At 53.6% G+C, this 16,912-nt stretch overlaps 1 protein-coding gene across 2 annotated transcripts in view; it reads right to left on the reverse strand.

The window, feature by feature from the left end:
* The window catches only part of LOC105478152 (collagen type V alpha 3 chain), a 50,726-nt gene extending 36,654 nt beyond the window's left edge, over positions 1 to 14,072 (reverse strand). Inside the window, exons 1-11 of one of the 2 annotated variants that reach the window (XM_011735227.3) lie at positions 13,862 to 14,069; positions 9,444 to 9,602; positions 9,167 to 9,356; positions 8,929 to 9,085; positions 7,413 to 7,517; positions 6,933 to 7,085; positions 5,158 to 5,271; positions 4,914 to 5,060; positions 1,269 to 1,316; positions 1,151 to 1,192; positions 227 to 289 (exon numbers count right to left, since the gene is read on the reverse strand). In XM_011735227.3, coding sequence (XP_011733529.2) covers positions 227 to 289; positions 1,151 to 1,192; positions 1,269 to 1,316; positions 4,914 to 5,060; positions 5,158 to 5,271; positions 6,933 to 7,085; positions 7,413 to 7,517; positions 8,929 to 9,085; positions 9,167 to 9,356; positions 9,444 to 9,602; positions 13,862 to 13,949 — 1,266 coding nt within the window. In that variant the 5' untranslated portion in view covers positions 13,950 to 14,069. Of the gene's footprint in view, positions 1 to 226; positions 290 to 1,150; positions 1,193 to 1,268; positions 1,317 to 4,913; positions 5,061 to 5,157; positions 5,272 to 6,932; positions 7,086 to 7,412; positions 7,518 to 8,928; positions 9,086 to 9,166; positions 9,357 to 9,443; positions 9,603 to 13,861 lie in introns of both variants that reach the window. The other variant, XM_011735309.3, reaches the window with a different exon arrangement.
* Between the last annotated feature and the right edge of the window lie 2,840 nt (positions 14,073 to 16,912).

The following is a 16,912-nucleotide window of genomic DNA, read 5'->3' on the forward strand; positions in this document are numbered from 1 at the left end:
GAAACAGAGACAGGCAAAAGAAGAAAAGCAAAGAGTACGCCCCAGAAACACAAGGGGAACCAGAGAAATAGTTCACAGATGGGAGACAGAGAGCAGAAGAGGTCAGTGCCAACCCTGAGATGGTGTTCCCGAGTGCCACACCCTCATATCTATGTTCAGACCATCATGCTCCCAGCCCCAAACCTCACTCCTCTGGGAAGTATACACTCCAGTGGGAGTCTCTTACCTGTGGACCAGGGTCGCCAGGGAATCCCGGGGGGCCAGGAGGGCCTGAGGGGCCAACCACCCCCTGTTGGGGACAGATAAACAGGAGTCACAGGAAGTGCAAAGTTTGAGCTAGGCTGACTTTCAACCTACCACTCACTGACTCTAACCTCAGGCTGACCTCCCTACCCCACTACAGAGTCACTCCCACTCCTCCAATGCAATGCTGACCCACACTCACCCCCAACGCTACTCTTTGACCCCTATTCTTTTTTTAGAGATGATCTCACTCTGTCACCCATGCTGGAGTGCAGTGGCATGATCATAGCTCACTGCAGCCTCCAACTCCTGGGCTCAAGCAATCCTCCCACCTCGGCCTCCCAAGTAGTTGGGACTACAAGTGGGTACCACTATTTTTTTTTTTAATATGAGGCTATTTTTTGGGGGGGGGGGATGGAGTCTCGCTCTGTCACCCAGGCTGGAGTGCAGTGGCACTATCTCGGCTCACTGCAAGCTCTGCCTCCCAGGTTCACGCCATTCTCCTGCCTCAGCCTCCCGGGTAGCTGGGACTACAGGCACCCGTCACCACGCCCGGCTAATTTTTTGTATTTTTAGTAGAGACAGGATTTCACTGTGTTAGCCAGGATGGTCTTGATCTCCTGACCTCACGGTCTGCCCACCTCAGTCTCCCAAAGTGCTAGGATTACAGGCATGAGGCACTGCGCCTGGCCAATATGTGGCTATTTTTAAAGAGATGGGGTCTTGCTATGTTGCCCAGTCTCTATGTTGTTCATTCTCCCTATTTTGACTCATCCTTTCAGCCTCAAATGTCCACTACCCTCCACTTGGCCAGGCAACATTACACCCCAACTCCTCACTCCAGGGGCTTAAACACCCCTCAGCTGGAAGGGAAAGACTGGAAGAAGGAAACTCAGCCATGACTTACTCGGGGTCCGGGGGCTCCTGGAGGTCCCTCAAACTGCTGCCCCTAAAGGGAGAAATGAGTGTCGATGACCCCTGTCATCATGAAGCCCCTCAACCCCCTCGCAATCCAGACCCCTCACCTTTTCAATCACTGCAGGCTCTCCTTTTGCTCCTTTCTCTCCAGCACCCTGGGGTGGGGTCAGGGGAGATGGAGAGACAAGAGATGCGAACTTGGACATAAACCCCTCAGCTATCTGATCACGCACGCGTGCATGCACACACACACAGGGTCTACCCTCAGAGCCGATTCTCCTCTACTGTAACCAACATGCACTGAGAAGCTCAGCCCCCCCGCATCCACTAGGCAGTGCCATGTCAAGGTGAAGAGCGTGAACTCCAGAGCGTGCTGCCCAATACTGATCCTGCATCTGCCTCTTACTAACTGAGTGATGTTGGGAAATTTAGTCAACCCCTATGGCCACTTACAGGTAATTGGTCCACCTGTAAAGTCAGTGGATGAATGACGACTGTGTGTATCGCATGCAAAGATGAATGAATTGAAATAATGCTTGGCACACAACAAGCACTCCAGGTAACAAGGTACCAAGGGCAAGTTAGTTACAACTATGTGCCTATGTGCCTCCGCTGTGGAACACCTAGGCTTTTCCTTCCTCCCTTTCTCTCTTTCCTTCTTTCCCTCTTTCCCTCTTTCCTTCTTCCTCCTTCTCTTCTTCTTCTTCTTCTTCTTCTTCTTCTTCTTCTTCTTCTTCTTCTTCTTCTTCTTCTTCTTCTTCTTCTTCTTCTTCCTCCTCGTCCTCCTCCTCCTCCTCCTCCTCCTCCTCCTCCTCCTCCTCCTCCTCCTCCTCCTCCTCTTCTTCTTCTTCTTCTTCTTCTTCTTCTTCTTCTTCTTCTTCTTCTTCTTCTTCTTCTTCCTTTCTTCTTCTTTTTTGCACCCTCTACCTCCTGGGTTCAAGCGATTCTCCTGCCTCAGCCTCCCGAGTAGCTGGGACTACAGGTGTCCACCAACACGCCTGGCTAATTTTTATATTTTTAGTAGAGACGGGGTTTCACCATGTTGGTTAGGCTGGTCTCGAACTTCTGACCTCAGGTGATCCACCTGCCTCATCCTCCCAAAGTGCTGGGATTACAAGCATGAACCACCATGCTTGGCTCCTTCCTTCCTTCTCTCTCTCTTTCCTTCCTTCCTTCCTTTCTTCCTTCCTTCTTTCTTTTTTTTCAGAGTTACTCTATTGCCCAAGCAGGCTTTTCCTTTTTTCTGTCTTTCCCTTCTTTCTTTCCTTCCTTCCTTCCTTCCTTCCTTTTTTCCTTCCTTCCTTCTCTTGCTTGCTTTCTTTGCTTTGCTTTTTTTTTTTTTTTTTTTTTTTGAGACAGGATCACTCTATTCCCCAGGCTAGAATGCAGCGGTACAATCATGGCTCACTGCAACCTCGATCTCCTCAGACTCAGGTGATCCTCCCTCCTCAGCCTCCTGAGTAGCTGGGACCACAGGTGCACTCATCACCATGCCCGGCTAATTTTATTTTTTGTAGAGACAGGGTCTTGCTATGTTGCCCAGGCTGAACTCAAACCAGGAGCCACTGCACCTGGCCTCTTTTCTTTTCTTTATTATTTTCTTTAAATTATTATTTTCTTTAAATAATAATAATTATTATTATATCCCTCTTTAAATAAAAGAGGATATATTTATATCCCTCTTTATAATAATAAATAATAATAATTATTATTATTATGTTGAGACAGAGTCTCCCTCTCACACCCAGACTGGAGTGCAGTGGTGCGGTCTCGGCTCACTGCAAGCTCTGCCTCCCAGGTTCAGGCCATTCTCCTTCCTCAGCCTCCTGAGTAGCTGGGACTACAGGCGCCCACCACCATGCCCAGCTAATTTTTGTATTTTTAAGTACAGACGGGCTTTCACCAATGTTAGCCAGGATGGTCTCAATCTCCTGACCTCTTGATCCTCCCGCCTCGGCCTCCCAAAGTGCTGGGATTACAGACGTGAGCCACTGTGCCCAGCCCAAGCCTCTTTTCTTTTCTTTTCTCTAGAGACAAGGTCTTGCTCTGCCACCCAGGCTGGAGTGCAGTGGTGTGATCATGGCTCCCTGCAGCCTCCACCTCCTGGGCTCAAGCTATCCCCCCGCTTCAGCTGGGACCAGAGGCACGCACCACCACTGGGTTCGGTTAATTTTTTCTTTATTTTGTAAAGATGGGGTCTCGCTATGTTACCCAGGCTGGTCCCAAACTCTTGGGCTCAAGTGATCTTCCCGCCTCAACCTACCAAATTGCTGAGATTATAGGTGTGAGTCACCGTACCCTGCCTCAGTTACCTCTTGATCTCTACCCTCTTCTCTTCTCCCTGCCCTTAACATAAAAACAGCCTAAAATCTGTACTGACTTAAGATGGTGCTTCGGAACAAGAGTCCACCATCTTCTTGGTTTGCTGTCTCTTGGAATAAACCTGCTTTTCCTTCCACCAGTTCTCGTCTCTCTTGTTTTCCTTTCAAATATCAAGCCACTGAGCTTGGGTTCAGTTACATCAAATGTGTATCCATTTTTTCTCTAAGACCAAAATGGAGCATGTTCCAAATCGGTCCACTTTTCTCCATCCCTCCCTCCCATCTCCCTCCAGGTCACATCCCCACTGCAGATTCCCTGCTGCCCCTCTGGCTCCCCCTACTGTCCATGTGTCATTCAGCCGCCAGAGAGCTCTTTTTTTTCTTTTTCTTTTCTTTTTTTTCTTTTTTTTTTTTTTTAAGAGATGGGGCCTCACTGTTGTCTAGGCTGGCCTCAAACTCCTGGCCTCAAGTGATCTTCCCGCCTCCACCTCCCAAAGCATTGGGATTACAGGTGTGAGCCACTGCCCCCGGCCCAGAGGGAGCTTTCAAAACTCCGAGTCAGATCATGTTCCTTCACAAGTGCTCAAGTGGCATCTCCTGGTACTTGGAGTAAAAGCCAAGCACCTCTGTCTAGTCACAGAGTCAACTATTAGCACAGTGCCTGACACAAGCAGGTGCCGAAGCCAAAAGAGAGACTGGCTTTTCGTGGCTCCTGGTAGGAATCCCTTCTAAGCCCTCAAGATGTGAGAAAAGTAAGTAAATAAAATAACACAGGGACAGAAGACCATATACCACATGTTCTCACTTATAAATGGGAGCTAAATGAGAAAACATGGACAAATAGAGGGGAACAGCAGACACTGGGACCTATCGGAAGGTGGAGGGTGGGAGGAGGGAGAGGATCAGGAAAAATAACTAATGGATACTAGGCTTAATACCTGAGTAATGAAATAAATAATCTGTACAACGAACCCCCCATGATACATGTCTACCTACGTAACAAGCCTGCACTTGTACCCCTGAACTTAAAACAAAAGTTTAAAAAAAAATGAAAAAATAAAATTAAAAAAAATTTTTTTTTCAAGATGGAGTCTCACTTTGTTTCCCTGGCTGGAGTGAAGTGGCACGATCTTGGCTCATTGCAGCCTCTGCCTCCTAGGTTCAAGCAATTCTCCTGCCTCAGCCTTCCCAGTGGCTGGGATTACAGGCGCACACCACCACTCCTGGCTAATTTTTTGTATTTCTAGTAGACATGCGGTTTCACCATGTTGGTCAGGCTAGTCTCAATCTCCTGACCTCAAATGATCTGCCTGCCTTGGTCTCCCAAAGTGCTGGAATTACAGGCGGGAGCCACTGCGCCCCACCTAAATAAATAAATTTTTAAATAGGAATCCCACTCTCTTGCACCTAACCCCAGCCACCTAGACTCACAGGAAAGATCTGGAACTGAGTCCGAGATGGGTATTCTGCTGCCCGGAAGTCAGGGCCCATGGTGGAATCAGCTCCTTCTTCATCCTCCCTGGTTGCCTTGGTCTCCGGGGTCCCCAGCTCGGTTCCACTGTCAGGGTCCAAGCTCCCCTGAGAACATTAGGACAGACCAAAGTTTTCCCTGACCTCCTTATTGTCTACCACCCCCCAAACCCCTGGGGTCTTCCCTCTTCCAGCCCCATCCAACCTCTAGGATTGTGGCATTGGGTCCAGTAGTCACAGTGGAGATGACGGCCAAAGGCGTAGGGGTCGGAGGCAGATTTGGAGCTGGAGTCTCTGTCTTGGGGATGTCAGTGGAGGTCTGGAGCAGGGGTGGAGGGAGCTTTGGGTCTCAGGTCAGGGCAATCAAGACAAAAGGGAGGCACCCTCCCACTGTCCCCAGGAGCTCCCAGTTTGGGGCCAGGACAGAGGAGGCTCCCCAAAGAGCACCGGAGGCCAGTGGAGACAAAAGTGTGCTGGCTGGACCAGAGCTTCCAGCAGAGGGAGCCATCGTAGATGGAGGAGGCGCTGAGCCAGGCTGGCCCTGGAACCCAGAGGTCAAGGTCAAGGTCCAACATTCAGGGCCAGGCTCCCGGAAGCCTAGCCCACATGTCCTCTCCCAAGGCAGAGTTCAGCGGCCAGTCAGCCAGGCCACAGTCAGAGAGGGAGTGGCGGCTCCTTCTAGCCTGCACAGCTGCAGAGGAACTGGGTCAAGGCAGGGGTTGGGGGGTGTGGGAAGAGGGTGGTGGGGCCCCAGGTGAGGGGACAAGGCTGAGGAAGGGGCTGAAGAGGGGCCCACTACTCCTGGTGTCTGTATTCTTGGCCAAGAAGATCTGGAACTGAGATGTAGTGCAACCAGTGACTCCCCCGCCAGTCAAAGACCCCAAGCAATGACCCCCACCAAGGACCCCCCAACCCAGTGACCCACCAAGAATGACCTACATCAACAGACCCCAATGATTCTAGAACCAGTGACTCACAAACAACCCCTCCCACTGGCATCACTGGCCTCAACCTGTTACTGCTCCATTCAGTGATTTTCCCAACCAGTGACCTCAACGAGTGACACTCTCTTGACTATTAGCACTAACTAGTGACTCTCCAACTAATAACCCCCATCAGTGACCCTTAATCAATTATTCCTCTAACCAGTGATGCTCCAACAATGAATACCCATAAATGAGCCCAACAAAAGTGTCCTAACCAATGACCCCCAAACAGTAATTCCACCTATCAATGACTTCCTAATAATCCCCTTAGGGACTCCCAAATCAGTTACCCCATCTGCGACCCCCTGAAATCACTCTTCCAACTTGTGGCCCCAATGAGTGATGCCACTATGACTTCCAGTCAGTGACCATCCACCAACAACCCCCCAGTCATTGACCCTAAACTGGGGACATCGGTGGCACCAATGATGGTTTCTATCAATGACCTTCCACAGTGATCCCAGCTAGGTGCACCTCAAACACTGACCTCAATTAATATCTCCCTCGATGATTCCCCCCTATCCAGCAATCCCTATCAGGGAAGCCAAATAATGCCCCCCAATTAATGACTCTCCCAATGAATAACTGTCCCCAATGACCCCAAGAAGGGAACCCCAAACAATGACACACTAACTAATGAACACATCATTCAACCTAGCCAATGATCCCCCTTAAACAGTAGCCCTCATCAAGAACCCGCTTAAAATCAGGAGCTTATCTGGGTCTGCCCCCTCCCTCTAGTGCCCCAGGACTGGAGATTGAGGGTGTCAGAGATGGGAGAGCTTGTAAGATGGGACCCACTCCCACCCTGTCATCAGTCACCCTGACAGTCATCAGTCAGCTGAGAGAAGTCAGAGCTCATGGATCAGAGACCAGAGAAAAAGATCATAGATGAGGGACCAGAGATTAGTAGGGATGGGAGACTAGAAGTCAAGCACCAAGACCAGAAGTCAGATAGTCAAGGCCGGAAGTCAGGTGGTCTCAGGGCTCTTACCTGGTTCTCTGGGGAGTCAGGAGGTAGACTTGAGGTCAAAATTTCCTTGTTCTTCTTTTTCCTGCCCTTCCCCTTTCGACCTCGCCCTTTCTTCCTCCCTTTTCCCTTCCCCTTCCGCCGAGGACGAGGGGTCTCTGGTTCACCCTGGGGAGCCTGGGAGGAGGGTCCCAGTCAGGTCCAGAGCATCCCACCAGCAGAGACCCCATCCTTCAGGTCACCTGGGGTGAGGCTGGCTCATGGTCCATTGTGTCCTCACTCAGCCCTGTGACCTGGAGTTGATGTTATTCATGTAACCTGGGGTCAAGGGTGGCTCAGGAATATGACTTGAGGTCAAAGTCATTCACGCCTGGGATGTGTTTGAGGTCATGGGTCACTTAACCCTCTGTCTGGGGGATGAGAATTCACTCTTTCCAGGGATCTGGAGCCAGGAAGGACCCAGCCTGTGTCCTGAGATTAGGAGTCATGGAGCCCCTCACTCACCCCTGTGGCTGCCGGTACCAGGTTGTCACAGTCGGGGAGGTACCGCTCGCAAGCCTGGAAGGCAGACTGAGGATCTGGGCTTATCAGCAGCTCCTGAATGTCTCCCTAGGGGGTGGGGGGTGTAGGAGTCAAGGAAGGCAGCCATACAGCCACAGGCTTACTCTGACCCCTCATCCCCCAGAAGTCCTACCCACCTCCTGGTACCAGGGTGTGATGCTCTCCCATCCAGAGCACACTACGTATAAGGAGGAGGTGACCCCATGACAGCCCTAGTGATTCCTCTACCCCCTGTAACTAAGACAAGGAAAGATCCTATCGGGGGCACACCCGATCCCAACCACAAGCCACATCCCATCCCACACATCTGCCCCACTAGGGGTGCATCAGTTCCTTCATGGGTTCAAGCGATTCTCAGCCTCCCGAGTAGCTGAGATTACAGGCGTGTGCCACCACACCCAGCTAATTTTTGAACTTTTAGTAGAGACAAGGTTTTGCCATGCTGGCCAGGCTGGTCTCGAACTCCTGGCCTCAAGTGATCCACCCGCCTTGGCCTCCCAAAGTGCTGGGATTACAGGTATGAGCCACCGTGCCCTGCCAACACCATAAATTGTGACGATGCCTACTTGGCTTGTTGTGGGAAGATCCAGTACTAGGGATAAGGAGGAACATGAGGTAGATCAGGTCCTGGCCTCCCAGAGGTGACACACATCACGGTCACACACAGTTAACAAAGGTCTCCACACCCAGAACACACATCACACTGCCACACAACACAGCTGCTTGCTGGCTCCCAAAGTTATAACTGCCCCTATACAATCACACACTATCACAGCAACCAGTACCATCTCAGGTCACAGTCTCAGATGCACAATACCACTAGATCTTTCCACAACAAGCCCAGTAGGCACTGTCACAATTTATGGTCTTGTGGCTCTGCAATCTCACAGTCATGCACTGCAACGGCACACACAAGCATGCACTGGCACAACCGGATCTTCCTACAACAAGTCAAGTAGGCCTCATCACGATTTATGGTGTTGGCCAGGCGCGGTGGCTCATACCTGTAATCCCAGCACTTTGGGAGGCCAAGGTGGATGGATCACTTGAGGCCAGGAGTTCAGGACCAGCCTGGCCAACATGGCAAAACCTTGTCTCTACTAAAAATTCAAAGATTAGCTGAGTGTGGTGGTGCACACCTGTAATCTCAGCTACTCGGAAGGCTGAGAATCGCTTGAACCCGTGAGGTGGAGGTTGCAGTGAGCTGAGATCAAGCCACTGCACTCCAGCCTGGGTGACAGAGCAAGGCTCCATCTCAAAAAAAAATTATGGTCTTGTGGCTCTGCAATTTCACAATCGCACGCTGCAACGGTGCGTGAAAGCATACACTTGCTTCCCTCAGCTTCCTGGGGATAGATTGAAGCTTGGTATCTTTCTTCTTTAATATCCTCTCCAGATTCAGGCTGCAGACAAAACAGCCAACCCTCTGCCTCAGTTTCCCCCATCACTGAACTCCTACCTCGAAAGTCTTCTCCCCAAGGTCCTGGGTCCCCAGCACAGTGAGTCCAGCTATGCTGATGAAGCGGGGGCCATGGCCCAAGACAGGGGGCTGAGCTTTACAGTCAGCTACCAGGGTCACCGTCTCACCATCTATGCTGACCGCCACACGGTGCCACCTGCAAGGGGACGGCCTCCGTGTGGGTGCTTCTCACCCCACCCCTCATCCACAGCCCCCTGCCCACTCTCCCCATGCTCACCTGCCATCTGTGAGGTTGACCTGCTGGGGGAGGGGGCGGAAGGGATCACCTAGGAGACCCAGCGCTGGCCCCAGTGCCAGGCCCAACTGCCGGGCACCCCTTTCATCATAAAGGGACAGCAGGACAGACTGATTGGCTGGCTGGCCCCGCAAGGTGATCAGCAAGGAGAAGTTCTCAGGAAAGTGGCCATCTGGGTGGGCAGAGGGAACAGGGCAGCTCAGATGGCCCAGCAGTGCCTCTCTCCAGGGAGGTACCCAGGCCTCCTACTCCAGCTCACCTGGAAAGAGTTCCCGCGTGGGGATGCCGAGTGTGCTGGCCTGGCCCACTCTGAATGCCCGGTCACCCTCTGGAGTCCTCTGGGGACAGAAGCCAGGCCCCTCGGGGACCCCAGCCTGTCCTCCCCGCACACCCAGGGCCTTCAGGACATCCACAGGATCTGCAGCAGAGAGAAGCCGTTGGGGGGCAGAGGTGGGGAACAGCTAGAACAAGCCCAGGACTCCAGGATAGAGGCTCAGGGTTTTTTTGGGGGGGGCTCAGCCTCTCCCTCCCTCACACCATGTGTTTGTGGCTCAGGAAGAAGGAGCAGGCCTGGGCCCCCAGCACCCCCCGCCTCCTCATCACCCCACAGATGTTCCGACCTCAGCAGCCTGTTGACTCTGTTTTTATTTCCCCTTGGTTTTTGGTGAGAAAAAAAGTTGACCTAGTTCTGGGATGAATCAAAGCTTCCTGGCCTGAGCCCCAGAGTGAAACTGTCCCCCTCTCCCCACTCCCCCGCACAGGCTCCCTAGGGCTACATCCCAGGCCTGGAGCCCCCTTGCCAGAGGTAACCCATGTGGAGAGGAGGGGCTTCTAGTGTGTTTTCTTCCCCCACCTCCTCCCTCTCTCTAACCTCCTCCTTTGACCACTGTCACCCACAACCTCTTCCTTTTGACTACAGCCATTTTGGAGCTCCTCCCTCTGACCACTCTGCCTCTGACCATGCCCACTAACTTCTTTTTCCAGTTACCCCCTCTGGCCCTCTGATTTTCTTCTGCCTGACCCCAGTCTATTCCCTCTGATCTCCTTTTTCTGCCTGACCCCAACCTCCGCCTTCTGAATTTCCCCTCTGACCTCCTCCCTCTGACTTTCCCCTCTGACCTCCTCCCTCTGACTTCCCCCTCTGACCTCCTCCATCTGACTTTCCCCTCTGACCTCCTCCCTCTGACTTTCCCCTTTGACCTCTTCCCTCTGACTTTCCCCTGTAACCTCCTCCCTCTGACCATCCCCTCCGACCTCCTCCCTCTGACCCTCCTCTCTGACCTCCACCCTCGGACTTTCCCCTCTGACCTCCTCCCTCTGAATGTCCCTTCTGATCTCCTCTCCTCTGACATTCCCCTCTGACCTCCTTCCTGTGACTGTCCCCTTTGACCTCTTCCCTCTGACTTTCCCCTCTAATCTCCTCCCTTTGACCCTCTCCTCCAACCTCCTCCCTCTGAGCCTCCCCTCTGATCTCTCCTCTGACTTTCCCCTCTGACCTCCTCCCTCTGACTTTCCCTTCTGACCTCCACCCTCTGACTTTCCTCTCCAACCTCCTGTCGTTTGATTTTCCCCTCTGACCTTCTCCCTCTGACATTCCCTTCTGATCTCCTCCCTCTGACTTTCCCCTCTGACCTCCACCCTCTGACAACCCCCGACCTTCTCCCACTGCCTATCCTGATCTCCTCCACCTGACCCATGACCTCCTCGTTTCATCTCTCTGACCTTCTTCTTCTGATCAGCTGTCTCCAATAACCTCCAGACCTCCCCTGTCTGACCCTGTCCCTCTTTCATCCCAGCTAAGGAAAGGACTTGTCTGGCCCAACAGTTCCTAATCTAGGCCACGCTACCAGCCCCACCCCGAAAAGCAGCCCAGCCAGTGCTAAGTGGAACCACATGGCTTGGGCAGGGGCGGGTGGGGGCTTCCCTTGGGCCCCGAGCCCCCTGTCTGGTTTCCCCCTCCCCCCACCCTCAGCAAATTGTCCCACTGACCCCCTGCCCCAGCCTCTTGGCAGGAGCTAGATTCTCCCGAATCTGCCATGACCTCACCCCTGGGGGCGGCTCTGCTGATCTCACCACAGGGAGCTGGGGCGGGGGAGGGGGGAGGAAGACGTTGGGGAGGCAGGGGCTTGGATGAAGGACCCCGATTCCCACTCTTCCTAGGTCAGAGCCCTCATTTTCCAGACTCCTCAGACGCCTGTGTCAGCCTCTGTTTCCTCTTGCCTCCAATCTCCTTCTCTCTGCATCCCTGCCCGCCCTCTCTCTGTCCCACTTTCTGTGCTGGGTCTTTCCAGGCCTCTATCTGTGTCCAAGTCTCTCTCTTTCTCTCTCTCTCTCTCTCTCTCTCATTCTCTCATTCTCTCTCTCTCTTTTTTCAATCTCTCTCTCTCCACTCGCCTTCCCCAACCCATCACCCCAGCCCCCATCTCTAATTGCCTGTTTTGTGGCTGGGCTGTTATTAAGAGAAATCTGGGTTGCAGTCCCCTGGGGCTGAGATCTGGGCTCCCAGGCTCTGCTGACCACAAGAGTCACTTCCCCACGGAACAATCATCCCAGCTGCCCCATCTCAGGCTGGGGCCCCGGGGAGGATTGAGATCAACGACCTCACCCAGCCTGGAGGCTCTCCCCTGACCCGCACACTAACCTCTCTGCAGAGGAAAGAGGGTCTCCCCTCAACTACCACTCATTTACAGTAAGAAAGTCCTTCCCAGCATCCAACTCAAAGATATCCTGCTTGAAACTTGTGTCCCTTCTGGAATGACCTTTCAGAAACTGACTGCCCTTTCTTTTCATAGCTGGCATTATGACAAAAAGTCACATAAGCGGCATTGAGTCCTGCCTACGGGGACAGAGGGTGGGGGGTCTGTCAGGGACCCAACTTGCCTCCTGCCACTCTCCCCTGTACTGGTCAGGGCCCCCAGGGGGATCTTGGCTGGGGTCTGGGATGTGAAGGGACAGAGGCAGGGGCTGAGTCAGGGCATGGCTGGGAATCCCCCAGGTGTGCGGTGTGTGTGCAAATATGTGTATGTGCATGAGATTGTACAAGCGTGGGTGAGTCTGAATGAGCCAGGCAGAGAATAGCTGGGCATGTCATTTCTCCGGGTGTCAATGTGTGCAAATATTTTGCTTCTAATGGAGGGATTAGGTGAAGTTACTTGACGCGTGGCCATGTAACGCTTGCAGCGAGCTTGCAGGTGTGTCTGTGACTGTAACACCTCGGACTTCTGGTGAGGGAGTGCCATTCTGTGTGAGAGTGTGACCCAGCCAGAGAGTGGGTGATGGGTTGTGAATGTTGACAGCGTTTGTTCAGATGTCAGGGGCAGCGTGTGTGAGAAACTGAGCGCGTGGGAGGGTCATAAAAGCTGGAACCATTTGGCGGGTGACTGGAGAGGGTTGCCTGGACACGGTGTTTCACATTCCTGGAGTCCCAGGGGACTTATATTCAGAGTGGATGCCTGAGATTGCATGACCATGTGGATGTGTGAGCGTGGGAATGCGGAATGGTCCAATCAGGGATTAACCATATGGACAGGCACCTTCCTGGACTCCAAAGTAAGAAGTGTGCTGTGGGGTGTGTGTGTGTGTGTGTGTGTGTGTGTGTGTGTGTGTGTGTGTGTGTGTTGGGAGACTGAGCTCACCTTAGAAAGGGATTTCCAGGAGGGCCTAGTCTGAGGTCTCTCAGATCAGGGAAGCCCCAGGGAGCCACGCCATCCCCTGACTCCCGGAGCGCCCCCTACTCCGAACCCTGCGGGGCGGGACAGGGCGCCCAGCCAGATGCGCGCAGCTGGGCGTGCGTCAGCGCTGACTCACCCATCCGGCGGCCCCCGGGACCCCTTGGGGGCCCCTGAGAAATTCCTCGGAAAAAACACCCAAGGCTCCAGCAGCTAGGGTGGGAGGGGGGGAGCAACTTCCACTCCCGCCCCGCCCTGCGCCCCGCCCCGCCTCGCCCCTCACCGTGGCCCTCCCCGAGGCCCTGTCCATGGTGCTGATCGCGGCTCTGGGGACCGCGGGGTGGGGGAGGGGGCGACAGGGAGGGAGGGGAGGAGACGGGCACTCGCCAATTTGGGGCAGAGGAGGGAAAGGGAGAATGGGGTGAAGCCATTTAAAGAGACGCAAAAGAAACTGTGGGTTCCCGAAGAGCCCCCCCATACTCGTCCCCACTCACCTTCATCCTCATGGGCAATTATTTGCACCCAAAAATCACAACTACACCCCTCATAGGGGCACTCAGAGACACACAGTCACACGCATAACCACACACACGGTTACCCTCGAAAATCAGCACATAGACAAACGCACAAGTGCATACTCACCTGTCGCAGTACACACCCTCCCAGCACTGCCCTGTCACTCACAGTCACACTATCGCCATCAACCTCCACATGCAAGCACACATGCAATTTCACTCCAAATGCACAGACATGCTACACACACGCACACACCTGCACATTGCATGCATTCCCACGCGCTCGCCAGAAAACGCAGTCACACATCCCTACCCCTACCCCCGAACAGTCACACACCCACAAATCACCCAGAGTCGGACACTCATGCGCCCACATCACACCGGGACCCCACGCAGCGCTCACATCCTCCCCCTCCACGCCCCTCCATGCCTCGCTCTTTTAGGCCCTCTCTGAGTCGTGGACCCTGGGTCCCATCTCTTCCCTCCCGGCTCACCGGCCTGCCTCCCCGGCAGAAGCTGCAGCGCCGCCAGGAGCAGGCAGAGACCGGCCCGCGGCTGGCCCAGGCCCTGGCGGTTCCCCATCCTGGCGGGGCCCACGGGCAAGGCGGGGGACCAGTCGGGGCGGTTGCCGGGCGCGGTGACTCCTTGGGCTCGGTGCTGTCACTCGCGGCGCCCGCTCCTCTCGGGGTCCGCGGGAAACTGCCCGAGACCCCGCCCTGGCCTCGCCCTGCGCTCCAGCGCCTGGCCAGGCGGGGCTCCTTGGAGGGAGAGCGCTGACAGCTGGACTGGGAAGTTGGGAAACTTTGTGCTGAGCGCTGATTGGCCGGCTGGTGTGGAGCCGAGCGCCAGGAGCTGGGTTGTTCCTGCCCCACCCCACAGTGGAGGAGAAGGGTCACTCCCACCCAGTCCTGGAGTTCGAGGGTTCCAGCCCTACCCCAAACCTTTTCGGCCTAGCAGATCCCCTCAAAGGAGAGCTTAGCCTCATTCAAACCTTCAGCCTCCATCCAGGCCCTGGAAAAGGGGGAGGTGCAGGTTTATACCAAATCTTTTTTTATTTTCTTTTATTTTTACATTTTATTTTGGAGACAGGGTCTTGATCTGTCACCCAAGCTGGAGTGCAGTGGCCCAGTCATAGCTCACTGCAGCTTCCAACTCCTGGGTTCAAGCCATCCACCTGCTTCAGCCTCCTGAGAAGCAAGTACCACATGCACATACTGCCACACCTAGCTAATTTAAATATATATATATTTTTGTAGAGACCAGGGTCTTGCTTGCTGCCCAGGTCGGTCTTGAACTTCTGGTTTCAAGTCATCCTTCGGCCTTGCCCTCCCAAAGCGCTGGCATTACAGGCATGAGCCACCTCACCTGGCACCAAGTCCTTTCTGCCTCACTCAGGCCCCCAAGTGGGGTCCCAATTTCACCCCAAACTCTCATTCACCTACCTGCTTTATCCTCAGTCCCTTAGCTAGACAGTAAGAGGTACCAGCCTCAGCCCCAGAGCCTTTCCTTCAGGTCCCTAAGGGGTCCTGATCCCACCTCAAACCTCACCCCAGATCCCAAAATGGGGTCCCCAGTCTTACTCCAAACATTTATCTCTCCACTGAAATCCCTGAGTCACGTGTCCTGGTCCCAGATTCTCACCACAGATCCCAAAACACAGTTTTCACTTTCCCCCAAATTATTGATTCCTCAAATAAAGGGTCTTATCTCCATCCCTAACCCTCATCTCCCCCCACCCCAAACCAGGTCTCCAGTGGATGCCCTGGCCCCAATCCCAAATCCCCACCAAATGGGGGAGTCTGAGCTGGGTGCGGTGGCTCACGCCTGTAGTCCTAGCACTTTTGAGAAGCTGAGACGGGCAGATCGCTTGAGTCCAGGGGTTAGAGGCCAGCTGGCTAACATGGCGAAACCCCATCTCTGCTAAAAATACAAAAACTAGCCAGGCAATGTGGCTGGCCTCTGTAGTCCCAGCTACTTGGGAGGCTGAGGTGGGAGGATCACTTGAACCAGGGAGGTGGAGGTTGCAGTGAGCTAAGGTTGTGCCACTGCACTCCAGCCTGGGCAACAGAGCAAGACTCTATCTGTCTCAGAAGAAAAAAAAAAAAAGGTCCGGGAGTGGTGGGAAATCTGTCCCTGTTGCAAAGCAATGCACTGTCACGGGGAGGAAAGGGTGGATTCTTGCCATTCTTGGGATGAGGCAGAGGCCCCCCTCACCGTGCTGGGACCCCCACCTCCAGCATGAAGAGGCCCCCAGGAGGTCAAACAGAGCTTTATGCAATTGGACAAGCGCAGACACGCAGGATGTGAGGGTGCTTCCCGAGGGAGGGGAGGAACCAAGAGGCGTATCCTGAGCCCTGAACTGCTCCCCGAACCCTGCTTCCCCCACCCCCGCCCCAGGGGAAGAGGGAGACGCAAGCAGTGCCTTCCTCCCAGTCTCTGACTCCCCAGACAAAGAGTCTCTGTGTCCCTGAAGAGGAGGGGGTGGGGCCCCATCAGGCCTGAGGGGGAGACGGGGCCCCCCAGGGTGGGAGGAGGAGAGGGAATCTCTGCAAGCTGCGCCTCCCCCCACCCCAGGGACATCTGAAGCTGAGACTTCTCCAACTAAAAGGCTCTCACAAAATTCCTGCCTGCCCTGCCTTGCTGGAAGTTCTTCCTGTAGTCTAACTACATCTTCTGACAGTTCTACACCCCTTCCCTCTGTGAAACAACATTTCTGGATCCACATTCTCTGTCTCCTTCTCTCACTCTCTCCCTTCAATCAGAGATTCTTCACCCAGAATACAGACACTAATTCCCCCCAACTTTCACAGAAACTCTCCCCAGCCCTAAATAATTTATACTCGGCCGGGCTCAGTGGCTCACGCTTGGAATCCCAGCACTTTGGGAGGCTAAGGCCGCTGGACCACTTGAGGTCAGGAGTTCAAGACCAGCCTGACCAACATGGAGAAACCTCATCTCTACTAAAAATACAAAAATCAACTCCGTGTGGTGGCACACACCTGTAGTCCCAGCTACTTGGGAGGCTGAGATAGGAGAATCGCTTGACCCTGGAAAACGGAGGTTGTAGTGAGCCGAGATTGTACCACTGCACTCCAGCCTGGGTGACAAGAGCAAGACTCTGTCTCAAAATAATAATAATAATAATAATTTACACTCATAATAAAAATTAAAAATTAAGAAAACGGTTACAAATGTCCAAGGCAGGAGGATCGCTTGAGGCCAAGAGTTGGAGACCAGTCTGGGCAACAGAGCAAGGTCCCATGTCTAAAAACGAAGTAAATTTAAAAATTAGCTGGGTATGGTAGTGTGTGCCGGAAGCCCCAGCTACTCTGGAGGCTGAGGTGGAAGGATCGCTTGAGGCTGCGGTGAGCTACGGTGGTGCCACTGCACTGCAGCCTGAGTGACAGAGCAAGACGCTGTCTCTTAAAAACAAACAAAACCCAGTGATGTGTATAGTAGGTGTGGAGAAGAAATTTTTGGCAGATGAAGAAAATGAGGTGCAGAAAGGATTTAAGAGATTCTCTCTTACTGCCTGTTCAGGGTCA

The sequence above is a fragment of the Macaca nemestrina genome, chromosome 20, assembly GCF_043159975.1.
Source record: "Macaca nemestrina isolate mMacNem1 chromosome 20, mMacNem.hap1, whole genome shotgun sequence".
NCBI classification, from domain to species: Eukaryota; Metazoa; Chordata; class Mammalia; order Primates; family Cercopithecidae; genus Macaca; species Macaca nemestrina.